The sequence below is a fragment of the Harpia harpyja genome, chromosome 4 (assembly GCF_026419915.1).
Source record: "Harpia harpyja isolate bHarHar1 chromosome 4, bHarHar1 primary haplotype, whole genome shotgun sequence".
Classification (NCBI taxonomy): Eukaryota; Metazoa; Chordata; class Aves; order Accipitriformes; family Accipitridae; genus Harpia; species Harpia harpyja.
In genome coordinates, this window is record NC_068943.1 from 47944510 (window position 1) to 47970536 (window position 26027).

At 49.4% G+C, this 26027-nt stretch overlaps 1 protein-coding gene across 3 annotated transcripts in view; it reads right to left on the reverse strand.

The window, feature by feature from the left end:
* Positions 1–17811, reverse strand: part of SLC24A3 (solute carrier family 24 member 3) — a 186766-nt gene extending 168955 nt beyond the window's left edge. For 2 of the 3 annotated variants that reach the window (XM_052783852.1, XM_052783851.1), the window contains exon 1: positions 13008–13146. In XM_052783852.1, coding sequence (XP_052639812.1) covers positions 13008–13140 — 133 coding nt within the window. In that variant the 5' untranslated portion in view covers positions 13141–13146. Of the gene's footprint in view, positions 1–13007; positions 13147–17705 lie in introns of those variants that run through there. The other variant, XM_052783853.1, reaches the window with a different exon arrangement.
* Between the last annotated feature and the right edge of the window lie 8216 nt (positions 17812–26027).

The window sequence follows — 26027 nt, forward strand, 5'->3', positions numbered from 1 at the left end:
TTTTATGCAACTTCACTGGCTTACCAGAACTAACTCATATGTTTAGCATCCACACTGGGAAATCTCACACTTCCGAGGAGTTTGTCTTCTGGTCAAACACACTTCTCTGATGCTGAGCACGGGGTCAGCTCTTGAACCAAGGCACACAACTCAATAGAGCACTTTCCCAATTCCCCAGGGAGTGCAGTGCCTGAGCTGGGAACAGGGTCTCTCTGCTCTGCCTCAGGGGCACAGCGGGCATCACAAGTCAAATGCTGTAAGGGATCTAAGAGTGGTACAAGTCCAGCATGGACCTGTAAACATCTGCTTCACATAAACAGCCTCTGAGCAAGGGAGGGAGAGGGAAACGGTGCGATAGTGCACAGGTGTGCTGCAAACACATTGCAAACACATACCGCATTCTATTGCAATAGGACAAGGGGTAATGGTTTGAAATTAAAGAGGGTAGATTTAGACTAGATATAAGGAAGACATTTTTTACGAGGGTGGTGAAACACTGGCACAGGCTGCCCAGAGAGGTGGTAGATGCCCCATTGCTGGAAACATTCAAGGTCAGGTTGGACAGGGCTCTGAGCAACCTGATCTAGTTGCAGATGTCCCTGCCCATGGCGGGGCGGTTGGACTAGATGATCTTTAAAGGTCCCTTCCAACCAAAACCATTCTATGATTCTATGTTTGTAAACCACTGATGCAAGCCTGACCAAACAGACCTTAAGGAGTAACTCCAGATGGCCAAAGCTAGAACAGCCCTGTCTTTTCTGATCTTTCCCTTTCCCCCCATGGAGAAAACAGTACAAGGAAGATAGTGGTCTACGAAACACGTCATGCCTATCCTTGAAAAGAATTTAATGAAAACTTTGCAAAACCAAGCGAGAACTCAAAGAGTAGGAGCTTTGTCACCCTTGAAATCAATAGAGAAAACTATCACTGGCTTCGACGGATTTTAGACTGGCCCTTAAATGTACTGTCAGGGTGGCATTAGCGTATGAACCTTCTGAAACATTTCACAGGGGGGTTTCTGTACTAAGCCTTGACTGAAGTTTGTAAAGACTCCTTTGCAGATCACTGAAAAGGCAGCCTGTCCCTACAAGCAGATGATGTGAATGCACTCCCTGTCCAAACTGCTCACTATAGTCTTTCCACCTGGGGAACGTTTCCCTACCTGCTGAGAAAGACAGGCACAAAGGCAGACGCACAAGCCCAAACAGGTACCCCTCACGAGCAGCACAGCAGCACCTCAGCCTTTCTCCTCTGAGAAATGAGCCTGGCCCAGCTCAACTCAGTCCCTCACTCACACAGAGGAAGGGTATCTTTCTAGTAAAACCCCGAACTGGAACTTTCCAAAGTATTTTAACGAAATAAATAATACTATAGGGGGGGAAAAAAAAAGTTTCTATTTTTAACCAGAGATCCTGGCACAAAAGGGTAGTACTCCATATCATACCAGAATCAAGCGTTTGACCCTGTCATTTCTTTGTAAGACTTTAAGAACAGCAGGACCCTCCAAGAAGCGGCATGCATTCTTTATTTACCCTGAAGTGAGACTCTACAGACCCAGGTTTAATTCATGCTCTGCTATTAGCCTGTGAGGTGACCTTGGACAAGTTGTTCTGTCCAGATTCTCAGCTGGTGTCAGCTGGCACCGTGCCACCAAAGTCAATTTAAACAATTTGAGACTCCAGTCCTACAGTCCTCAGGTCCTCAGCCTCCCTATCCAAATAGCCCTGCCAAACGGCAGGCAGCCCTGCTTGTGAGACGCTTTGGAAATGTGCACGTAAGTGACAGATAGTGGGATTAACAGAACTGGTGCTTCCCTTGAAAAATACATATTTTTCACTAAAATGAAACAAAAAGCCTTTGTTATCTTTTAAAAACTAGCCTTATGATCAAGGCTTTAAGAACAAAACCACCAATGCTGTTGTTTCATTTTACAGTCTGTTATGCATTAGCTGATGCAAAATCCCTAGGGATTTTAACTTTAGCATACAGTAATGGGTGGTGACCAATACCTTTTTTTCATTATTCTCCTTTTAAGTTTCATTATCTTTCCAAAATCTTCTCAAATTTCTCTCTCAACTTGCTTTCATCACCAGCAGCATGTCAGAGTGCTTCTTCATCACAAGAAGCGGAACACCTGATACCCCCCCCGCAGGAAGGCTGGATTTCAGGAGGGGCTTGTGAGTCACCAGATCTCGTGCTTTTCATCACAGGAAGCTCTTAAGACTGGAAAACTCTAGACAGGATCTAAAGAAAGACGAAAAAGGACCGATTCCTTCATCAAGATCCATCCTAGCAAGAAACTACTGTGTCTGTGAATGACTTTCTTCCATAGCAGAACCAGGGCAAGGTTTCCCACATTCAGGTTGATTTACCTCCATGGGTAACGTGCACCAGTGTGACCCTCAGACCTGCCCTCCCCACCGCTGGGCTGTCCCTGGCCCGGCTCACCCCCACCACACCAGCTCCTGATCTGTGCCTGCAGTCCAGCCTGACCTCCGCTGTCCTCCCCACAGCAGCCTGGGCCCATGGTGCGGCTCCCGTCCCTTTGGGCGCAGCAGCACGTGCCTTGTGGCTCTGCCTTGGTCTCACTTGGCACCAACCGGCCTGGGGCGCTGCGACCCACAAGAAATGTATTTTATCTGACCAAACACCCGATGCCCAGGCAACCATAGAATGGTTTGGGTTGGAAAGGACCTTAAAGATCACGTAGTTCCAACCCCCCTGCCATGGGCAGGGACACCTTCCACTAGACCAGGTTGCTCCCAACCCCACCCAACCTGGCCTGGAACACTTTCCAGCATAGGGGCATCCACAATTTCTCTGGGCAACCTGTTCCAGTGCCTCACCACCCTCACAGGGAAGAACTTCTCCCTTACATCTAATCTAAATCTACCCTCTTTCAGTTTAAAGCCAGTACCCCTTGTCCTATCACTACGTGCCCTTGTAAAAAGTCCCTCCCCAGCCTTCCTGTAGGTCCACTTTAGGTACTAGAAGGCTGCGATAAGGTCTCCCCGGAGCCTTCTCTTCTCCAGGCTGAAATCTGAAAGAGGAAGGGAAACCAGGAGGTCGTGTTGCTTCAGGGGACACCACCAGGCCATGGGCTGCCCACAATTCAGTCCTGCGTGTGGCATGGACACCCTGGAAGGCAGCACTCAGGCACATCACCAGTCAGGCATACAGCCACTCATTCCCAGGATAAATCTTTAGGAAAGTATCTCTCGAATAAGTCCTCTTACAGGTCTCCCTCACCCCAGACACAGCATCAGCTCTGTCTCTGCAGGCCTAACCCCAGCGGGAGGTGTAACGCCAGCTATGGTCCATATGAGGATGGCTCCTGAGGTCTCCCAGGTCCATAGGCCTTCCCCCTGAAACATACCGACTGCCTCCCAGCAGCGAGCAACACCAAGACAGTACTCCTGCAACCTCTCTTTGTTTTTCATCTCAAGAGGCTTTTACATTACTCAGTTACGTTCTTGGAAAACTTCTCCACTCCTGAACAAGCTTGACTTGTTGTCTCCTCTGATTTAGTGCAAGAATAAATCCAAAGAACATGAAACTCATAATTTATTTTACTTTGTCAGCAGTAAAATTAACTTAGGGGATTTTTTAAGTATCGCCTCTTCTCCTTCTCCCTCCCCTCCAACAATACTGTTTTCTGAGGAGGAGTCCACAGCAAACAACACATTGCCATGAGCGCAACCGATGTAATCTCTTGAACATGCGTATCGTGAACAAGCAGGCTATATATGACAGTTCACTGGGCTGGAAGGAAGGTCTTTGGGACAAGGGTCTTTTTAGCTCAGTTTTCACCCCAGCACTAGCCAGTACACTCAGTGTTGTGGCAGGATGGTCTCTGTTCACCTAGACCCGAGACGCAAAACCTGTGCTCAGTCAAAAGATCTTAACCATGGTATCATACGTTGGTTACGCCAAGGGACTAACTAGTCCACCCAGCTGTCCTGCAGCCTACATCCTTGAGAGGACTTTATGCCACCCCATCAATGAGATCTGTTCTTGCTGTGCAGTTCAGTAAGGCTGTTGTCCGCAGGGCTCTACAGCATCCTCTCTGCCGAGCCCTGCAGCAGCACCATGGCACCCTTCCACAGAGAAGGGAGCAGAACATATATGTCAGGTAGGATCATGGCCAGAACCCTGACCAGCTCCTGTACTGCTCAGCACTTACTGAGCACGAAAGCGAGGCATTTAACAGCTCTTTCCTACTTGCCACCACCCTGTGGAGTTGCACATCATACATACCTAATCTTTTTTAACAACAGAAGGCAAATGCTATGAGCCTTTTAGTACACGTCATTGCACGTAACGTCAATTGACATGACTTATATTCTTGTTTCCCCTAAAATGAACACTTGCACTGTCTCAGTGCCTGCAACGTTCATTTAAAAGAGTTACTTTCTGTCCCATTCTCCCTGTGAGCTGGCAACAAAATACAAATCAACTATCACGAAGAGGTGCACTTGGAATTGGAAGGCAGATCTTCTCAGAGGAGAAAGCAATGTCCATGTAAGGCTTGTTTCTCCTCCTGCTTTATGTTACAGGATGTTCTGGCCATCTTAGGGAAAAAAAACAGCTGTGTCTATCTCTGAGTGAGAATTATTTTAATAGCAGACCCTTCAGTTGTTTGTAGTTCAGTTAGCATGGTTTTGGCTTCCATATCAAAAAGATTCTTTTCCTGGACTTTAGCAGGCTCTTTCCTAATTGAGCTATTAAAATTTGTTTGCAGTTCTTATTTGATAGGTGATGCCTGCTGCAGGAGCGAACACTGAGGACAAGCCTTGGCATACCAAAGTTTTCTTTAGAAGAGCACGCTCAGCACTATCCAAACATGTCTTTCTCCTCTTCCACCACTGCAACAGATGGGATATACTGCACTTGCAGAGAACGCCCTGCCTGCACACTTTTATCCCTCCACCACCATGGGGCCACAGGAGACTTCCCAGGGTTGATCTGTAAGGACATGTCAATATGCTGTGGACCGATGCATAAATCCATCTGCAGATCTGCACTCCATCTGGGGTTCTGTTATTCCTGTGCCAGGAAAGTCCCACAAACTCCTCTCATATCTCAGTTTCCCTACTTTATAATTTGAGGACATGCTTACTTGCCTCATTTCCTCCAAAAAGGCCATGGACCGAGGAACGGCTTGAGTGAGGAAGGATCTGGTTAACCTTATACACACATGAGCCCACTGAAGTCAACTGCAGTACTTCACACGGTGCGAGTTCAGCACTCACCCCCTGGATCATGGCCTAACTGCCTATGGACACACAAACATGGCTGTTGGCCAAAGCAGCGCACACACTACTGGAGGTATAGAAAGGTCAGACCAGACTCTGAATCTCAGCCACGTAGCACAGCTGCTCGGCTCACAGCTCGGCAAAGGAATGTTTCAAAACAACGAAATCTGTACCTCCAAACGAGTTTTGACACTCCCTTGTGCATAAGAGTGTTTTTCCTTGATGAAAGGTATATCCCCTTCTCTACACACACGCTCACATCCACTGACACAGCATCCACGACCTGGCCTGCCAAAGGCAGCCTGCAGAGCTGGGTGAGAGGACAGCGTGGGGCAGGAGGTACCACAGGAGGCACGCTCCTGCTCCCCTCTCCTCTGGGCCTGCGGGCAGTTTCCAGGTCCCAGGCAGGATTTGGGGACCATCTGCTTCCCACAGGCAAGGCTTGTAGGCAGATGACATTCAATCCCACCTCTTCAGCAGTCCCTGTCAGCCAAAAAAGTCCATAAAAGGCAAAGTCCCAGCAAGTACTGTCCCACACAGCCTTCTCCCTGGACACCACATCTGGACTCCTCTTCACCGCCTCCCCTTTTTCAGAAGAACAAGACCCAGGACTTCTCCCTGGAGCCCTTGGTGCAGTGCTCCTAGTCTCAGGGATACTGCCAAAAAATTTAGCTTAAACATCTTCAGTCCATGTCAAGCTTCTGCTTTTAATCCAGCCTGGGGTTGTCTCCAGTTACGCTGGGCTTCTATTCACCAGCCCTTGCTGCTGGATGCAACATCCCATCCTGCTCCCTTTCCTTCCTTGTCCTTCCTTACCCCCCAACAATGAAACACACTGAGAAATCCCCTCATTTCCAGAGTTTTCTCAGCCTGCTCCTAAAGAAAAGCTTAGCATCTAGAGATTGCACCCATTTTATTTTTAAATCTGAGTGTTAAGATGGAATCCAGCCATGCTATGGTACGAATGCATTGACTGCATGTATTTAATGTCTTACAGAGGTACACATGCTCCTTTGGTGTAGTTGGCCCCATTGCCAAAGCGATGGAGGCCTCAACACCCTCCAAAATCCCCAGGTACAGTGGGTCATCCCATGGCCATCCCCATATGAAGGCAGCTCCATCACTATCAATTTCCAAGCTGACAAAATCAGATGTAATTCTTGCCTGAACAGGCACTTTTCCAACTGCTGCGGAGACTTGACCTGTGGAAGACGATGCAAGAAAAGATAACGTAAACTTTGCCGGGAGACAAGATAAAGGGAGGTGGAACTGCCCCTTAGGGGTTTCAAGTAGCTAACTGCAAACGCCGAGTCAGGATGCCCTTGGCAGCAAATAACCCAAGGACAGGCTGTTCAGAGCTGGAGGAGAGTCTGACAGTCCAGCAACAATTCCACGGAGAGGCAGAGGTAAAACACCTTCATCCCTTTAGGGTCAGCCAAGAATCCATTCATGAGCTGCAAATTACACACATTTACCGCTTTCATTTTCACAGGATTTCCCTTTGATGCTGCGAGTTATGCAGCTTTGCTAGAGACCAGCCACAAAGATTTACTCACTGTGTAACATTACTCTTCTGGGAGCATGTCTACAGGACATGGTGATTACAGTGGCAGCACTATAAACATCCTGCCCACACCTGGGCATGCCCACTGCTCCTTCCCATAAAGCCACAGCAGCAGAAAAAAATTAGGATGAGGTTACCAACGGCTCTTGGCATTGGTTTGACTTGACTTGGGGTGATATTAAAGGTAAAATAGAGCAGAACAAAGCTTTTGAAAATCCCATGCTTAAAGACGGGTCTAGAGGAGGGCATGGAAGACAAGGCTGGAAAAAGCAAACGCTGCCGCCCCCCCCCCCTTTTTTTTTTTTTCCAAAAATGCACCACTGCAACTCAACTGCCCGGTTGCTGGCTGGAAAAAGCAGTGTGCCTCAGAACAGGTGGCAAAGCAGAGTCTGTGACAGCAAGGTGCAGCTCCCACTGCAGCGCACATACAATCACTGTGCCTGCGGAAGAAACCTGCATTTTTGCAGAAATCACCTGAAGAAGTTGCACTGGCTTCTAAGTAACGGCAGTAACAAGATGCATCCCTCAGGCTCTATGCTCCATGAACCCCATGTGGTTTTCATTTGAAAAAACAAAACTCCAAAGTTTTCAGTGACAGGTTTCATGAGACCTGGCTCTTTTCTTCAAGTCTTGTCTTAGGGAAAGCTCTATGAAAACTGAATTTTCTATGCTTCCTTGTGGACAGGAAAGCTAGAAAGGGTAACTTAAACCACTCCACAGCCACAGAAACCAGAACAAAAAAAAAAAAAAAATTATTTTTCTAGCTACCATAGAGTTGCCATCAATTTAAAGAGAACAACAGAGACAAAACAGAGAAAAATGCCCTGGGGCAGACTAACACTTTGAAGCAGGGTCAGCTCCAGGGGTGAGAGGAGCCTTCCAGTTGCAGGGCTGGCTGCTGATCTCCTGAATGACCCTCTCCCATCCCGGGACAGATTTGTTTTCATAGTCTCACTCCCAAAAGGCTACAGACGTGAGTACCTGCCATATGAAGATACGGCAGGTTGAACTGAGCCTTTCCTTTTGAGAATCTTTGACCAAAAATGGACAGCGTGACCAGACAGCCTTCTCAACGTTAAGGACCATTTAAGATTAGCAGCAAGTGGGAACTACTAAAAAAGGGCTTAGACAAAACCAACAAACCATGCCCACCTTACCATAAGCTCTGTTATTCTGACCAAGGGCTCTCTGTTCAGCCATGGCTTGTTAAGACCCCTCACCAAGTCATTTTAGTGTGCTAATTTGGCAGAAAACTTCCTTTATTTATCCTGGGCTAGTTTTCTGCTGGGTTAGCTTGCTGAAAAGACTCAGCTAAGGGCCACCAAAATGCCAGAGCCCATGCAAAAGGAGGCAATGAGGGCAGGACCAGCCACAAGCAGCAGACAGGGCAGGACTGAGCATTTACAGTTAGATCAGCACAGGCAGATGTGGAGCCACAACCCTACCTTCCCTTAATGGGCGCTAAAGAAATAACAGCTGTTGAGTTTTTCTACTATTCGCCATCTCACAGCCCTGCGTTCGCTCTGTTTATGAACAGCTGGGAAGGCCAGCAACCTTCTGCCTTCCTGCCCTGCCAAAGCTGGAACTCCCAAGCATCCCACATCCACATCCTGAGGACCAAGGTCCTGTGATTTTAGGTGGCGTGCCAAAGTTTACCTCAGACACCCAACTTTGGCAAGCTGACCAGCCTGGCACTTCCAGACCATTTTAATTAAGTGGACTCCAAACACTGGCAGGTATGGAGATTTGGACGCTTCTAAGGCGGTTCTTCAGGGAGACCCCGCAGCAAGCACAAATTCACAGCCAGGTGTACAAGCCCTGCTCTGTCAATAAGCAGATGCTGAAAGTTAAGCACATCTTTAAGCACGTTCCCCCATGCTCCTTCCAAGCACAGCCGCATGCCTCATCCCTGCTGCTCCCTGAGCTGTAAGCTGCTCAACAGAAGACCTCACTCTCTGTCGGCTGTTGGTGCAGGACCTTGAACAAGTACTAAATAAATGAACAAGTCATTTCCTGCAAGGCCAAACAAGCTCCCTGCCAAAGAGGTCACATACCACGCTCTGGCCTGATGCCTCTCCCTAGTTTATGAGGGTAAATTCCCATATCCAGGGGTCCAACGATTACAGCATTACATCTGGGCTAGGATTACTCTCACTGAAGCTAGCATTACGCTTCACTGAAGAGGTGAGGAAAACAACTGCCTTTGTGCTTTCATTGCATGACCTCTAAAGCTCGGTTTGGGTTTCTTGGTTTGCACAAACCAAAACATTCAAACGAAATCAGGGAGTTTTCACTTAATTCCCAGCTAGAGGACCAGGATCTGTCACACCAAGGTTCTTCAACGCTATTTTGGCAGTAAGGAGATCTGTAAAGAAAAGGCCTTTGAGGCAGGGCCTGTGACAAAGCGGTCAGGAGGAAATAGCCTATGTGGTTCATTCCAGTCTTGTGAGCTCCTCCAACTAGCGCAGGGGTAGAAGGCAGACACGCTGGGATCTTTGCTTCCCATCTCTCATCATGCCACCCAGGATTGCTTAGATGCTTTCTGTGTGTTATTGTGACGTGGATGCTCTCAACCCCCCACAGCCCACAAGAAGGACCAAGCACCTATCAGTCCTGTAAAAACAGCCCGAGCTTTGGATTTGGACTAAGTCTCAGAGCTAGTTAAAATGCACCTGGCAGGCCCTGCTCCACCATTCTGAATACTTCACTCCCGTCAAGTCAAAACAAGACTTAAAAGCAACCCGAATCTTCCACGCTTGAATCACGCAGGCAACTCCATTTGCTTGGATGTGCCCATCCCCATGAGTAAGGGCTGCAGAATCAGACCCAGCTTTTCCTTACCATCCTGCCAAAAACACAGGCACACAGAAAGAAGAAAAGAAAAATCTTACTGACTGAAGCCCATGTTATTTTTTCTGTCCATGACAGCAAACTGGTAAAAGGCCTGACTCGGAAGCCTCCCCTGAAAAACCTGAATCATCACAGTTTGGAAGATGGTCTTTTATAATAAAGGAGTCTCTCTGCTCCACTCCTCCCTCTCTTTACAAGAGAGAATTTGAGTCAGACTAATGTGGGGGGGGAGCAGGGAGAAAACGTCATGCTTTGTTTGGCTCTTTCTGCAAGGATGGCAGAGTCAGGTAGAGTTTTGGAAGCAACTCATACTGTTCAAGTTAATGAGAAGTTTCTATAACTTTCCTTCACCTCCAGTCCCCTTCAGCAGCCCAAAAAGCATATGGCAGACCAGTGGCTGGCAGCTGTATTTTGGGTCTGCAGGGCTGCGTTTGATCTCCGTTACACCTCTTATTTACCAGTGTGACTTCCTTGATGTCAGAGCATAATCATGGACTTACACTGCCTGGAAGAGAGAAAGAGGCACCCCAGCTGTACGTTCAATGCCCGGACGAACTTTGTGAACTTAGATTTCTTCTTAATTTGTAGAATATAAAGATCTTTGGAATGACCTTCATATAAACACTATAATATTTTAACACTTTGTTATTACACGTCATTTAGCGTTAGGATATCTCAAAGCAACTTGAAAAGGAGGCCTCATCTTAGAGACCCAGCCAAGTGAGACATGGAGAGATTTAAGTCACCCACAAAAGCAGTGGGAGCCACCAGAACAGAAACCCAGATCCTGTGCCCTATCCTCTAGAGTCACACACTACAGACAGTTTATCAATTAAAACGCTGTTGTTACCTGCCTCTTCAGGAAGAGCTCTAGCCTATTTCTCACAGGTAGATACAAGTACACACGCTTCCTGAACGAGGCTTTGGCGCCTTGCACCCCTCTGCAAACAGAGGTCACCCGTGACTCAAAAAGCCGTGCTCCTCTGGATACAGGCTGTGGCAGAGACGGTGGCTGAGGGGAAGGGGACTGACTAAGAAAGACAGCAGCATTAAAAGCGAGAACATATCATCTAACAAGGTGATTCAAGCCTAGGGTTGCTGGGCTGGATCGCACCTCGATGCAAAGGCTCTACAGGAGCAGCGATCACTCCAGCGTCTCCACTGCACCCCAATGCAGTGAAACCTATGCCCAGCGTTATGCCAACCATCAGTCTCTCTGGCATCAAGGATGCGAGCAAGCTGCGCGTCAGCCACGTACACTGCGTATGCTCCGAATACCACACACCACCTTGCTAGTGAAAACTACCCTGGGAGCACAGGGTAAGGCTGCCGCCTGCTGCCAGGGGAGTGGGAAGGGAGATGCCATTTGATATAAAAGCACTGCAGTCTAGTCAAAAGTTTGCATTTGATCTTAAACCACACATTTTTACATGGGAAAAATATTTAAGTCACTAAATCAAAATGCATCCTCCCACCTCCTACCTAATCATGACACAAATGCAAACTCCAGAGAGCATGAGGCTGTTGGCTGTAAGCGAGGTTCCCAAGAGAGCTCGGTCACTTAGGTCCCATGAAGAGGTGGTAGATGCAGTGGGCGCTGTGGAAAATTTCCACCTGTGAAACGATTCTTCTCATTGTCACTCCTGGCTCTGCGCAGCAGAATACACACAGGGTGCCATGACTATCGCACCAAATGCTATTTCTCATCTCCCGGATTAATTTTAAGCTAACTCTGAACACAGCGTGAGATACTCTCCCAAACTGAAGCAAAACGGTGAGAGCCCTGACAAAAGTTAGCAGTGACGGCTGGGGAACACTTTGGGCAATCCCAGCAAAGCACTGACAAATTCACCTGCGGCACCGACCTTTACAGCCTGCGCCTCCTTTACTCAGTGGATGGAGCTCCCTTCCACATCAGCAGGAAAACCGTGTATCAAGGGGAGCAAAACACGGGATGGGAATCCACACTGCCCTTCAGAGAGAAAAGTGCACTCCGTGCCCTGTTTAAAATAGGTCTGAAATTTGCCTTTGCCACGTAATCTACAATTTATCATGTGGCGTAGGCAAGCGGCGAGCAGCCCGTCTGCTCTGCTGGAGAACAGGCTGGAGACAGCTCGGTTTCCCACTGACAGAAAGTGGGAAGAGAGCACAGGTCTGGCCCCACCGGCACGAGAAACAGAGTACGCCAGAGGAAGCACCTTCTCACTGGCAGTCTTTGGAGTTTACGTAAAAGGAGAACTGGTATTAGTGTCACACATCCGCTTACACTGTGTGGGTAGACTTAAATATGTACATGCATACACCCCTGTTTACTTACAACGATGCTCACGTCTGTCTTTCCTGGCCTTACTTCTCAGAAGCAATCACCATGTTCATGAAAAACAAGCATAACTTTTAGAATGCATGTATAAAAGAAAGAAAACTGGATTAATTTAAGAGCATTAAAGTCCCAAATCTTAGAAACCCATCCAAGCATTGTTATGCTCCATAAGAAAAACTGTGTTCAAGTCTTAGCTGGTGTTTGTGCTCTTTCCTAAACATCAGAGCATTCCTTACTTCATGCTGGACACCGCGAAACCCTTAAGACGCATCTGTTTATTTAAAAAGCAAATTCAAGTCACGGAGGAGTACGCTCTCCTTCACTTAAAGGAAAATAAGCCTTCCGTAAATTCTGCTTACACTCACATATTTGCAATGCAAAACATAAATTGCTTGCTATCACCCTCTTTGTACAGCTGGTTGCAAAACGAAGCAGGAGACGGCCACTCAACACCCAAGATCGAGCGTCACTCTTCCAAAACCCTTTTCCTCTCGGAATGGCACACGGGAGCCCGTTCAAACTGCCCCGACGACCCCCCCCCCCCCCCCCCCCCCGCGCAGCGGGAGCGCGGTTGCCCCTGCCCCACCGGCATCGAGCGCCCACGGCCGCGGGCAGGTACCGGCGGCAGCACCCGAGCGCCGGGACCTCTCCCGCGGGAGCCAGGAGGGATCCCGCTCCGCCGGCGCTGCCCGGCCGCGGCCCCACGCAGCCAAGGGCCCCGGCCCCGCCGCAGCTCTCTCCCGCAAACTTTCTCTCGTCTCCCGGGGGCCGCCGCCGTCCCCCAGCGCACACCGCCCCGGCCCGGGGAGGGCTCCGGTTCGGACCCCCGGGGCGCGGGGACGACGACGACGGGGGACGGGACCCGGCTCACCCCAGCCCCCGCGGGCTGCGCCTCCCCGTCCCCGGCGCCCACGGAGGGCTCGCCCCCCACGCCGCGCAGGTGACCCCACCCGCCGCCGCGGCCCCGCGCGCTGCCTGCCGCCCCTCCGAGCGGCCCCCGGCCCCGGCGCAGACTCACCGCCGCGCCCGGCCGCGCAGCCGGCCAGCAGCAGGGCCAGGGCGGCCAGGGCGCCCAGCTGCCCCCGCAGCAGCTCCCCCCGCCGCCGCCGCCGCCGCTCCGCCGCCGCCGCCGCCGCCGCCGAGGCGCCCATCGCGGCCGCTCCGCTCCTCCGCGCCGCGCCGAGCCCAGCCGGGGCGCCGCAGCGCCGCCCCTGCCCGCCCCCCCGCCGCCGCCGCCCGCCGCCTGCGCGCCGGCCGGCCGACCCACCGCCCCTGCGCGGCGCTGGCAGCGGGCGCGGCCAGGCGGGACGGGGATGGGAGGGGATGGGATGGAAGAGGAGAGGAGAGGATGGATGGGGCCGGCGGGGGCCGAAACTTCCCGGCCGGCCCCCGGCCCCCTCCCCGCCGCCGGCGTCCGGGGCGGCTTCCTGGGCGGAGAGGGGGCGGAGAGCCGGAGCCGCCCGTCCCCGGGCTGCCCCGCCGCGCCCCGAGACACCCCGCCCTCCGGCGGTCCCGTGCGCCCGCAGCTTGCCCGGCCTCCCCCGGGCCGCCGTCGCGCGGCTCAGTGGTGGAACGGGCGCAGCGGGCGTGGGCCGCCCCCGGGAACGCGCGGGGGCTCCAGCTGCGGGCGCAGCCTGCTCCTGGCCTCGCGTTTCTGCGGGCAGCCTTCCCCCGACCCAGCCTTCCCCCGAACCCCACCACACACCGCCACAGGTGCCAGACCTGCCCCAGCCGCAACCGCAGTCCTCCCTAGGGCTTGCTTTGCCTGGGGTGACAGGGCTGGCAGCAGCATCTTCTGGGCCAAAACCTTTACCTGCTGTTACAATGTTTAAAAGCAAAAAAAAAAAAAAACAACCCCAAGCAGCCCAGTGCCTTCTCACCAGCAATTCCCCAGTCTGAACAGGAGGCAGACCTTGCTGTGGTTCCTTCACGTTTCATACACTCATACTCTGGAGAATTCTCACCATGGGTTGGTTCCCCCCCCCCCCACACACTCTGCTCTGAACTTTTTGCTGGGTGAGCAACCGCCCGTTCCACCTGCCCTTCAAACTGGTCCTGTGCAAGAGCAGGCGAGGGCAGACCTCCCACAGGCACTGTAACCACCACGCCTCTGGGTGCAGGCCCGGGCAGGGACATCGGTGCAAACCTGTGCCAGCACCCAGGTTCATGCACTGCTGGCGAGCTGTACCACCGGCTATGACACAGGACAGCCTGTGCACAGCCGCTTCATCTGTCCACCACTTGGGCTCCCGGCTTTAAAAACCTAAGCCGGCCTGAACCTTTCCTCCCCTGTTCAAAATCGTAATTATTATTGCAGCATTAACGCAAACACCTACTGGCTGCACTGAAACCAGAGTATTGTGCACACACACGAGGAAACAGCTGCTTCTGCAGGGCCTGCAGTTGTGAAGAAACGCCATTATCCCCACACTTCAGGACGGGCACTGGAGTTGCGTGATGTTATCTACCCGAGGAAGTAGAATGAACGTCTAGCAGAGTCTGGGTTTGAACCCTGTGTCCCTGAAACCAGAGGCACTGTTTGAGACTTCTCCCAGGCCTCCCAGTCCCCCGGTGCCAACACCCTGACAGCAGCATTAGCAAGTGAGCTGGCGACACGGAGAGGCGTTGGCTGAGATCAATGAGAGAGTGCCAGAGCACGGGCAGTGCCATCTTCAGTGCTAACACACTGAATTAAATCAAAGGAGGTTGATGCAATGACGGAACAGAAACTCTCCAAGAATATTTCAGACGTTTCATCATTTCAAGCTAAAATACTTCTGACAAAAACCCAAGCCGCAAACAGTGGCATGGAGAGCACTTTCTGGTCCTTGCCTGTCCCCACTTAGCAGCTCCACGACTGACAGCAGTGCTCACAACACGCATACAGGAGCTCTGCTCCGACCTGGAGCTGGCCCTCACCATGGGGAGGCTCTTCTGTGCCGTGTGTGGCTGAAGAGGCACCAGGCACTTGGCAGACACGGCTGAGCTTTGGGACACGGGCACAGCAAGAGCCATCCAGCAGCCTCATTTCAATACTCACCCACGTATCAAGCTGCCCACGACAGCAAAACACTTTTGACTGGAGAGCCGCCTTCGGATTAGATGAACAAGAAAGCAGAAGAAATACATCTGTTCCTATAGTCTAAATATTACCAAAGAGTTGCTAGGGCTAGCTGCACAAAGACACAGAAATAATATATTTTTTATTAGTTACTAACCTTTCTCATTAGAGAGGGTCTCATTCCGGGGTCAGCGTCTCATTATGCACTCAGCTTCCAACCTCTCCTCCAAGGGTTTCTTGCAATTCTGAACTTAATCAGGATGTCAGTTTTCAACGCTGCTCTTAAAGATTTATCGATCATGCTCCTACACACAACTTTCGAAATGCTGGTGTCTCTGTTGGCCCCAGGTAGGCAGAGCCAGCTCCCATCCAGCCAGTAAATAGAGTAAGCTAACAACTGTCCCAGGATGTAACTATGGAAGAAGTGGGTTGGGTTGGGTTGGGTTTTTTCCAGGTACGATACACTCCCTTCCCCCTGGCAGGGCAGGTTTTATCCCATGATAAACAACTCTGAAACCTATAGCACTGTCAAACACTACAGTAAGTCACCACAACTTAGGAAAGAGGCCATGCCTGTCTCGTTGCTTGCTCTTGATCGATACCCCGTGAAAGCAGTCTACCAACTTTGGGGTGAGAGGAGTTTGGGGGTGAATGTCCCCATTACTGACATGACAGAGCACTATAACAGTACTTCCAAAGTATTCCTTTTAAATTGAAATGTCCTTTTGAAGTCTGTAACTGCTCAAAAATGTGACCCTGAGAGCCACTGCAAAATCATTATTCACCCCTCCATCATAAGCCTCCTTTCCATCCCATTGCAGAGCTGCTCGTAAATACCAAAGTGTAAGCTTGCTGTGTTGAGAATTGAGACTAGGAATATCTGAGAAACCTATGTAGCTTAGGAACAAATTTCCCACTCGGAATCACAAAGTTACTTCACTTACTAGCATGGTAAGTACTAGCTTGTGAAACGCTTCCATTTCTGGGGAGCACAAGACAGGAGAATTCCCTCTTCTCTCCCACTGATAAACCAGCATGTGGGTGGAGCAGGCTTTGAACTGATCTGTCTGCAGGAGGAAATAGAAGGAAGGGAATCGCCGTGGATGTTACTCTGCTGAGAGAAAAGATTTTATATTTATCTTCTGTAGGAGCCTTCTTCAAGAAAAAAAAGAACTACTAAGGAAAGAACAGATGAGACTAATGTGCTGCTGAATATATAGTTTGCTCTATGTCACCTCTTCCATTTTATTCCTTTCACTCTTGTTCTTCTTCTGACCATTTCAGTACTCTTCAAGGAGCATCTCTTGATCGCCTAATATTTGAACGGCGTGGGAACTTAATAATGGGTCACATTTAGGCCATCAGATCATAGCTATGTACCACCTGATTCCACCTCTTAAAAAAAAAAATGAATCTGATGATCACAGTGCTTTTTGAATGCCAATCAGCAAAGACGCATATTAGAGGCATTGTGACTGTTGGAGATGGGTTGCATGGTGGGATCCTTCCTGAAATAACCACTGAAGGACTGCCTGGCTGAAACTCTTGTTGGACCTATCAGGCCAGGAGCCAGTCTTAATATAGACCAAACTTAACAAGACTGACTTACAAGTCTTAATCAGTGTAACAGCGTTCAAGTGTGTATTAAACCTCACCTTGGGGCTGAAAAAGAACAGAGGTGCTAAGGAAAATCTTCCTTTCCCAGACATGTCCTGCAATGCTTTACTGATGCATGTGGATTCCCCACAAGTCACTGCTTGCATCTGCTGCCATGTAGACTGCTCTCCTGGGAGGGCCGTGGAAGTGCTTTGCTGCAGACTCCAGAGGAGGTCCCGTTAGCTTTGCTAGGACCCTAGGAAGTTTCCCAGAGAGCTGGCTCTCAGAGGGGAAAAGATGCGCTTTTGTTCTTTCCAGACCCTCATCACAGCATAAAACCACATAAAGAATCGGGAGAAAACTGTGTAAGTCACAGGATACAGATGTGCAGAGATGACAGCCAGATGTGCTTTAGTGGAGCTAGGGAACAGCCACGACTGTTTCAAGGAGAGCAAACAGCCTCGCGTACTTGGCATTTTCCCCTGCAAACTATGCCAAGTTTTGCTCTTCAGACCAAACAGAGATTTTCTTGTTTGGACTGTCAAATTATGCTCACAAAGAACTTTCAACCCTGGAGGAAAATATTAGGATTAATGCGAAGCAGCATCTTTAGGTAGACATTAGCCAGCCAGAATCCAGGCTGCCAGGTATAGTGATCTCCAACTAGTGGGCAGCATCCCGAGTCAGTTCAGAGGATCGAACGGGGGCTGGACACCAGCACTCGATAGCTTCCCTGGAGCCTTGCCCAAACACATGCAGGGTCAGGGACACCGTGAGATTGCAGCTGGGCAACACTTTCCATGCAGAGACCAGCTCGGGGCATCTGTATGGCAGAATCACCAAGTTTTACTGCTGTTGCATTTCACGCACAAAACTGCTGTTGAAGACCTATCTAAGGCAGTGTGGGCAGACCAGAAAGAAATACCAGGAGGTTTCCTTGCTTTGGGTTTTAGTCTAGGACCCTACTTCTTCAGCACAGTTCCTGTGCCATTCCTCCAAGTCTCTGTCTACACAGAAAGTTTCACACTTTCATCTCACGCGTTAGCTGGTTATACATACGTTTTAAGCAGTTTATTGGCAGGGCTGTGGTGGCTGAGCACAGTTGAAGTATGAGATTAAAAGGAATAGACTATCAGCAGGACGGCGGTGGCTGAGCACGGTTGCTTTTCTCCTGTGAAGTAAGAGGGGCTGGCTTAAACCAGCTGTTTAAGCCACAAGCCTTAGACACGTATCCTCTTTGCAAACCGCAAAGAGGATGCAATTAAATACACTGCTGATTACCACTGATGGTTGCTCTCTCCTTCCCGCGTGGGATCTCTTGGTGAGCAGAAAGCTGATGTGAACAATCCTCTTCTGCTCCCATGCAAAGTTAGCCATCTTAATGCCATTTGCTGGTGACACCGGTTTCAGTAACTCCAATCGACTTTGTACTGAAGGAGGTCAGGGAGTATGTGTACGCTCCTCCTTCGCTGAGCTGCAGGGACAGCACTGCTAGCTGATGGCCAGCAGCTGAAAGGTGCAATGTCTTCAGTCAGCTAATGGGCAGTGCCACACCAAGCGATGACAAACTATTTCCTATCAGTCATGCACTTGTACTCCAGGTTCAAAGTGGTTCAAAAGACTGTCCCAGCTGATACAATTTCCATGTAAAAACAGTTTACAGTAGTTTAGGCTATGCCTGTTCCCGTTTGATTTAAGAGCATTTAAATAAGTTTGCATCTGCTTAGATAAAACAGCTTAAGGTCATACCCTTGGATAAAGCTGGGTGTCTTCCTTTTGAAGGCTGGCAGTTCTCCTCTATCTGAAAAGCTTGAGCAAAAGTGTTTGCACTCACACGCTTTGGAGGAATTCAGGGTTTTAGGGAGGCATCAGTATGACCCAAAGTCTTCCTGCAACAAGAGGGAGGCCCGTCTCCATCAGAGGTGTAACAAAACCACGCTCTCGTACTCCCTAAGCAAATAGAGGCAATACCTCTGGCAGACCCATCAGGTCTCCTGGGCCAGAAAAGGCCTTGGTCGAATACACTCGAACCCTGCCAGCATCGCACAGAGAGCACCTGAGCCGGCGATGGCTGGAGGGAGCTATGGAGGCGGGCAGGGAGGTGAAAGGTGAAGAGGTGGGGGAGCGCTCAGAGGAGCTGCAACACACCAACAGAAGTACTTGCAGGATGAAAACATCTGCTGTGCACAGGATGCTCGCCACATGGTCCACAGCAGCCCAGGAGCCCCTGAGCCCTGCCAGAAGCAAAGCAGGAGTGTCGGCATCGAGGTGTCGCAAAGCCATCTTTGCTCAGCCAAGGACAGAGGCCGCATGCTGAAGACAAGGACATTTGTCTCTTCTGGGTTTTGGGCCTCTGAATGGAGGGAAACGGCCATGGAAAAAGCAAAAAGAATGACTCCAAGCAGCAGTGTAAAAACAGGGCACCAGGTCCGTTCTCAGAACATGCCCACACACGCATCTATAGCATCTGTGTTGTTTCTCCCTCCCATCAGTGACAGGGGGTGCCTGTTGTACGGGAGGGAGCGGAGGGGATGAGCTCTCAGTCTTTCAGCTGTTTAGGAAAATAAACAAGGCTGTGACAGAGCTGATTCTGGCTCGCCTTCACCCAGAGGGTTTTTTTGGGGGTTGGGGGGGTTTTTTTGGTGGTTAAAGGAGGGCAGCATCATCTGGCTTTCTTACTCCATTTCTCTTCTGTACTCTCTCTTAGACAGATTTTGCTAAAGCTTTCCATGTCCTCTCTTTCTTAACTGAAGATTCACAATTAAATAAATACATGAACAAATAGATTAAAGAAATAATATATACTGTATTTGTATGTGTATATGTATTTGTCCCTTTTTGAGGCTTGGAAATATTTTCTTCTCCAGCCCCACCCCCCCTTCTTAGGTGCTATTTTCCCTTACTGAGGCCAGCCAGGGTGGGAGCTGGACAGGCAGGATAGAGCAGGAAAGCTCTTCTCTATCGGAGCTCCCCAGCTGTGGAGCCCCTGAGCCATTCCCAGGCTGGGGCACACAGCACTTCCACACCGTCACTCTGGGACCAGTGCACGGGTGATGGCACTACCCAAGGTCGCCCACCGCAGGGGTGCCTTCCCCTCTCCCAGGGTAGCAGAGGCGAGCAGACAGCAGGCTGCCAGATCTTGCAAGAAAGGCAGCGCTTGCCTGGGCCAGCATCCAGAGTGGGAAGCCTGCAAGGAGCACTGCGAGCAATTCCACTTCAGCAGAGAACAGTCTCTCCTCTTACCACATCGAGCCATTGCTCTGGCACTACGCTACCAGCAATGGCTGTCGGCGATGTGTCACTCCCTCCAGCTTTTCTCGGTTCCTGCCTAGCCAAGATCCTCCTCTGCCTTCGGACCTACACGGTGCGCTCCCTTCCCAGGGCCACTGCAGAGGCTTGTCCCTGTGGTTAAGCCTCTGCTAGCGGCGTATCTTTGGGAATATCTACTATTTCAGCGGCAAGGAGAAGTAATTACTGAATTGAGTCTGCAAAGCATAAAAGCCAACTAGGGTTCTTTCAGGATGAAAGAGGCAATAAAAACGCTGGTATTAATAGAAAAATATTTGTTACTTCATGGGATATCAGGGCTTCCTGTGGTTTGAGGTTATGTCTTGCATAGCTCGTTGCTGAACGCCTCAGGATGACTCTGCTTTCCTTTTTTTCTTTCAGCAGCCAGCTTGTTCGCTCTCAAATCAACGATCTGGTTTACAAATAGAGCAATTCTGCGTCTCCTTATCGGATGTCCTTTCGCGCTCTGCTCCACTTCCGCAAGCACGCACAGAAGCCATCTAGACTGGCGGTACATCTGTTTGCATCATGCCTTGGTGAAAGGCTGTAGAATAACAACTGGTCTATAGAAAAGCACATTGAGAGCTGCTATTCTACCTGCCTGATAGCGCTAGAAAACAGCAACATGTAACAAAATCAAAGGGCAAAAAATTCAAAACAAATGCAAATGAAATCCTATTACGCCCAGTGAAATTACCCTGGAGGACCCTTTGCCGCAGGAAGTTGTTTCTGAGGCCAAAAAAATTTCTGAAATGCAAAAGTAGGCTGGGTAACTGTGTAAATACTGAGAACAGCAGTGTCAGAATTAATCCTAACATTAGTATATCCAGAGTTCACAGTTTACAGCCTGTAGAAGTCCTAGGAAAAAAAAAAGATCAAGAAATGTAATGCAAAGCACAGATCACCACTGATCCACCTGCACCTTTAGTGCTGGAAACCCCCGTGGTAGCCTGCCCGTGAGGGATGCTATCCTCCAAAAAGCATCACAGGTCAGAGACACTGGTGGGATGCCAGACTTTGCCCCCATCTTCCTCACATGTCCCTGTCCCCTCAAGACCCAGTCTCGCAGACAACAACTCTCAGATTTTTCATACGAATTTTTTCCCTTGGCCTGTATGAAATCACCTTCTGTTTGCTGCCTTTCCTGAACTCTCCTGCTGCTTCCTTGTTGAATACAATAACTCGATAAGCTCTTCATGACAGAAACTCTCTCCTCTGCCCGGGCCTCAAGCTGCTAATGCAATACTGGTCACCATTGCAGGCAAAGTCACTGGCATCCCAACACTCAGGATACAGGTTATGAGTAAGACACACCTGAATCCTGCTGATGCATCAAGCCTCATGGCATGCTGATGGGTCACGAGGCAGGTGAGGACCTGCCATGGGAATCATGACTTCCAGCTGTGCGCTGCTTGGCAGCAATGCAGCTCAGCAAACTTTGTCCTCTTCGAGAGCCACGCATGCCCAGGACAGCTGGAGAGCTGCTCCAGGGAAACACAAAGCAAAGATGCCATGGCAGGCTGCACCAGCCTGCAGAGAGGACCATGTACAGCACACCTTCTCCCTTCCCCAGCACTTTGTTCCACCTCACATGGTCCCTGCCAGCCCACTTCTCCTCCTTGTCCCGGTCCCGCCAAACAGCAGCCCTGCTGCCTTCCAGCATTTCAGTCGCTGGAACAGTTGATGTTCAGAGGGAGCATCCTCGAGCTTGCTGAGCGAGCACTCTGGCCATCACCCAGGTCTCTCATAAGGCCCCTGAACAGCACCAACCTGAGGAGTGCCTCTTTCATCAGCTGCCAGCTGGACTCCACGCTGCCGATCGCATCTCTCTGGGCCCAGTTCCCCGTTCTCCTTTTAGCCCCCACACACTGAGCAGTAACTGCAGCAAGGCAACTATAAGAAATAGCAGCTGTCTTCATACAGACACAAACTGTGCCCTCCCCACTGACCTGGTGATGCTGGACAGTGGTTTTCTTATACTTCTACAGAGGTAAGAGAAAGCAAAGAGCAATGACTGCTCAGCACGTGCCCTGAGCCCGGGGGTGCAGCCGTACCTGTCGCTCACCTCGGCATCTCCAGCAAGTCCTGTCAGAGAGCTCCTTGCCAGGTCCTTATTGCCCTGGCACTGCAGGTCCCCAGCTGCTCTGGGGTGACCCTGGTAGCCTCCCCCAGACCTCTCCCTGGGAATTTCCATCCAGCAGCAGACAAATCTTCCTTTCCCCCACCATCTCAATAGCATTCCTGGATTTAGTGAAGGCTGGAAATGGCTACTGCCAGCATGGCAGAGGAACTTGTGGTCTGCAGGAGAGGTGTAAAAGCTGTAAACACTAGGGGCTGTTTGTTCCCTTAGCACTGGAAGGACCTGTACATGGCAGAGATCCCTGGGCTAATCTATAGGTCCATATCCGAAACCGGCTCATCAGCACTTCACATATTAGCTGATGCAATCAGATCACAGTGTTGCGACTTCATCAGATAATTCCCAATTACAATAAGAAATGTTGCTCCTTGGCTGAATGAGCTAAACTTACTGGCCCAGCTGAAGTAGCTTAATTAAAGTCATTGGAAGGAAGCTGTGCTCATCTTTCCTGTGATTAGATACATGGTTTATAGCTTATTTTTTTCCCCAATTCCAGATACAGGAGAAGATGGACAAGTTTATACAGGAAGCTTCATTGGCATCCTAAACTGTGAATGAAACACACCTGAGTTGACAGAAGACCAAGAGAGAGATTCAGTAGGGATGTTACCTCCTGCCCAGCGGCAGCCCTCACTTCTCCGCCTATAAGGATGGTGCTTGACAAAATTTGTCACCAGTTCTCAACAGCTGAGCACAAATATGTTCAAATGTTTATCATCGGCTTGTGACCCAGACTGCTCCGGAGTACAGCAACGCTGTTTGAAAGCCTGCCCGTGACTCCCTAGAGATGCTAGCAGGTTAGTGCATCTGCAGTGGTCTACAGAAGACCACTTGTGCTGTAGAGATTGGCTCTTCATTTCCAGAATAAGCAGTAAGAACATGCAAACAGATAAACTCCTACTCAGACTCAGCTTCAGCTCCATTTCAGTCTCTCTGATTTATCAGTCAATGCATCTCAAAGCCTGCATGTTGCTCCTGGAGACATCTAGTGAGTAGGCAGCGTAATGCAAACTAACACAGCCACCTGAAACCACTTTTACTGAGAAACTTGCCTCCCACACGATATATGAAATAGGACATCGAATTTCTAGTCTCTAACATACACCTCTATCAGCTTTGTTAAAATAAAATCTTTCATTTGCTGTGGCGAACATCAGATTTATTAATCTTATGCTGAACTATAAAACACGGGCTTAAACACATGGGAACCTTGACTCCTCCAGCAATGACATGGTTCCCTGCATCAGTTGTAACGTCTGCCAAGGCACCTCACTAAGACTCGGTGGTTTTCACTGCACTGAAAATTTGGGTGCATTGGGGATTGCTGTCCAGTCCATAGCACATATGGCCTCAGAAAGCAAGTACAAACCTATTTTTGAATGGAGAAAGAGAGGAATCCCCTCCAAAAAAACCCCATGAGACCAGAACTTGTGGGCCAGGAGTGTTCAGGTCACCATTGCCCATGTGAGTAAGTAGCCTGCCCAAGGGCTGTCAGAGCTGCTCCTGTTCACATCCCAGAAGACAGCAGCAAGGGAACGAGGTAGAGGAAATCCCTGCAGATTTTCTCCCTCTGGAAGCAGGATGAAAGGGAGCCCTGGCATTGCTGTACTGTCCTTTCGGACAAAGGGGCAACTCAGATCAAAAAGAGCGTGGTGACTCTGCAGCAGGAAGCTGAGGAGCAATCTTCAATTCCAGCTGTCAAGAGCAAGGGACGCAAGTGCAGGAGCAGAGTGCCCTTGGGCAGAAGAACCTGTCAGTCTATCAGTCAATTAGTTCCATGGCCCTGGTGGTCATTTCTAACACAGAAGGAGCTGTCTGGATGTCTGCTGATACAGCAAGTCCCAGCACCATCATCATCCTCTACACAAAGTGCTCCTCTGTGCCTAGAGTACGCCGGTTTCAATTTAAGTGACTTGATAATGTAAATCAGCAATTCTTCATACAAATCATCAATTTTCAATTTTGTTTTGCGGTGGTGGTTTGGGGTTTTTTTAGGCTACAGAAAGAGCAAGTATAGTCCATTGATTGGTGTAATTTGACATTTCCTTTTTGTGCAGAAAAGAAAATAGTGAGTCTATGCAGACATATTTAAACCACTCCATTACTTCAGGGGTGATTTTACCTGTTAATTGTGCCAAGTTTTAATATGTACAAGACAGCTTTTAGAACTTTAAAAAAATAGTTTAAACCTTCCTTAAATGGATACATAGCAGCAATGAGTTCATCAAAACATGTTTTACATTCCAAACTAGCAGACTGATTACACTAAAGCTGTAGCATAGTTATTATATGTTGCTAATGAAATAGATTTGATCGCTTATGGTCAGCAAATCCTTCAGCATTTTAGGCCTAGTAAATATCATCATGTTTTTATACATGTAATGGAAGAAAGAAACAAGCTCCTTGATGTCTCATCTCCTCAATACCACCTCAACCCAATTTAGCTGAAATATTTGACCAAGTTCTGGACAGAAAATATTTTTTAGAAGTCAGTGGACAAGGATGATCCTGTTAAGTTTTGAGAAACAGTTTGTCACTTCCACAAACTGCATGGCTTGACTTTTATAAAACACTGATAGCAAACCTGTACTCTTACATATTATTTAGTATTTTGCTTAACTAGATTAAGATACATTTGTGCCTGCAAATTGGTAGCCATAATTTAGTCACATTTACTTTAAAATGTTTTATCTTAAAATAAAATTATATTTTTTTAAAAAATCTATCAGAAATTAAAATCCATCTAAGTACAAAAGTTCTGCTTTATTTAAAAAGCGTCTTTATTACTCAGTACACTTTTAAAATGCAGTATAAACCTCTGGCACTTCCAACAACAGGGAACAGGACAGCATGGGCACCCGTCCCGCGGCACTCCAGTAGCATCCCTGCAAGGAGCCGATAACCCCCATCCAGTTTGCAGCCAGCAACCGCCACCGTTCCAGACATGCTATCACGGCCAGCAGGAAACAGCCGGCACATCCAGCCCAGATGGTAAGGTCCCACCGTGTGCAAAGACCAAGCCTCTCCCAACAGGCGCTCGCTCCCGTTTCTCTCCTGTTCTTGGTTTGGAGCCTGGGGCACGAATACAAATGGGGGGGGCTGCAATGTGCACGGCCAAAGTCAGCGGCCGTGCTGTGCTGAGCTTCAGGTGGCTGAGCTGCCCAACGCCGTCAGGGTTTTGGGAAGCCCTTGGCCGGATCCTCAGTGCTGTACCCCAGCAGCATTAGACGGCCAGGAGACAGGAGCAAGCATAATTAAAAGGTACTCAAGTGTGCTCCGCTGCCAGACCCTTCACTCTGCCAGACGTGCCCAAGCGCAGACGGTGAGCGCAGCGCGAGCCGTTACGGAGCTGTGAGACCAGCCGTGAGCCGGGCAGGATGGAGCTCCCCACGTGCCCCGGGGCCAGGCTGAGGGCAGCAGCCGCCCCCAGAGTCTTAGAGTTATTCCTCAAATCCTGTTTCACGTAGCGTCTCCCACGAGCAGGTCCTTGCCCTCTGGAGAGCCGTGGGCCTGAACTACCCAAGAGCAGCCCATTGCTAAGAACACCCTGACAGTAGAGGAGCTGTGCTGGAAAAGCAACAAAATCAGTCCCTACTTCAGTTAGGGAGCAATTGGTAATTTGTGGTGAATAGAACTCCTAATTAATCAACCAGAATTCCACTCATTTGCACTAATAAGTGAAACTCCTTAAATGAAAGGCAACCCTTTACCATTTACTGTGTGAACAATCACTATTAAAAAGGAAGGCAGTCACATCACAAAATGTACCTGTGCTCTCATTTGTTTCAGCGGCAAATTAGCCCTAATTATTTTTGGTATTACTTAACAGCCTGCCATGCAAATGCCACGTACATTAAGCTAACGCACATCAGGACACTGTATTTTGTAAAAAAAATTAAAGAGGTAATGGAATTTGAAGTCAGGCAGGACCATGAACTCATCCTGAGAACCTC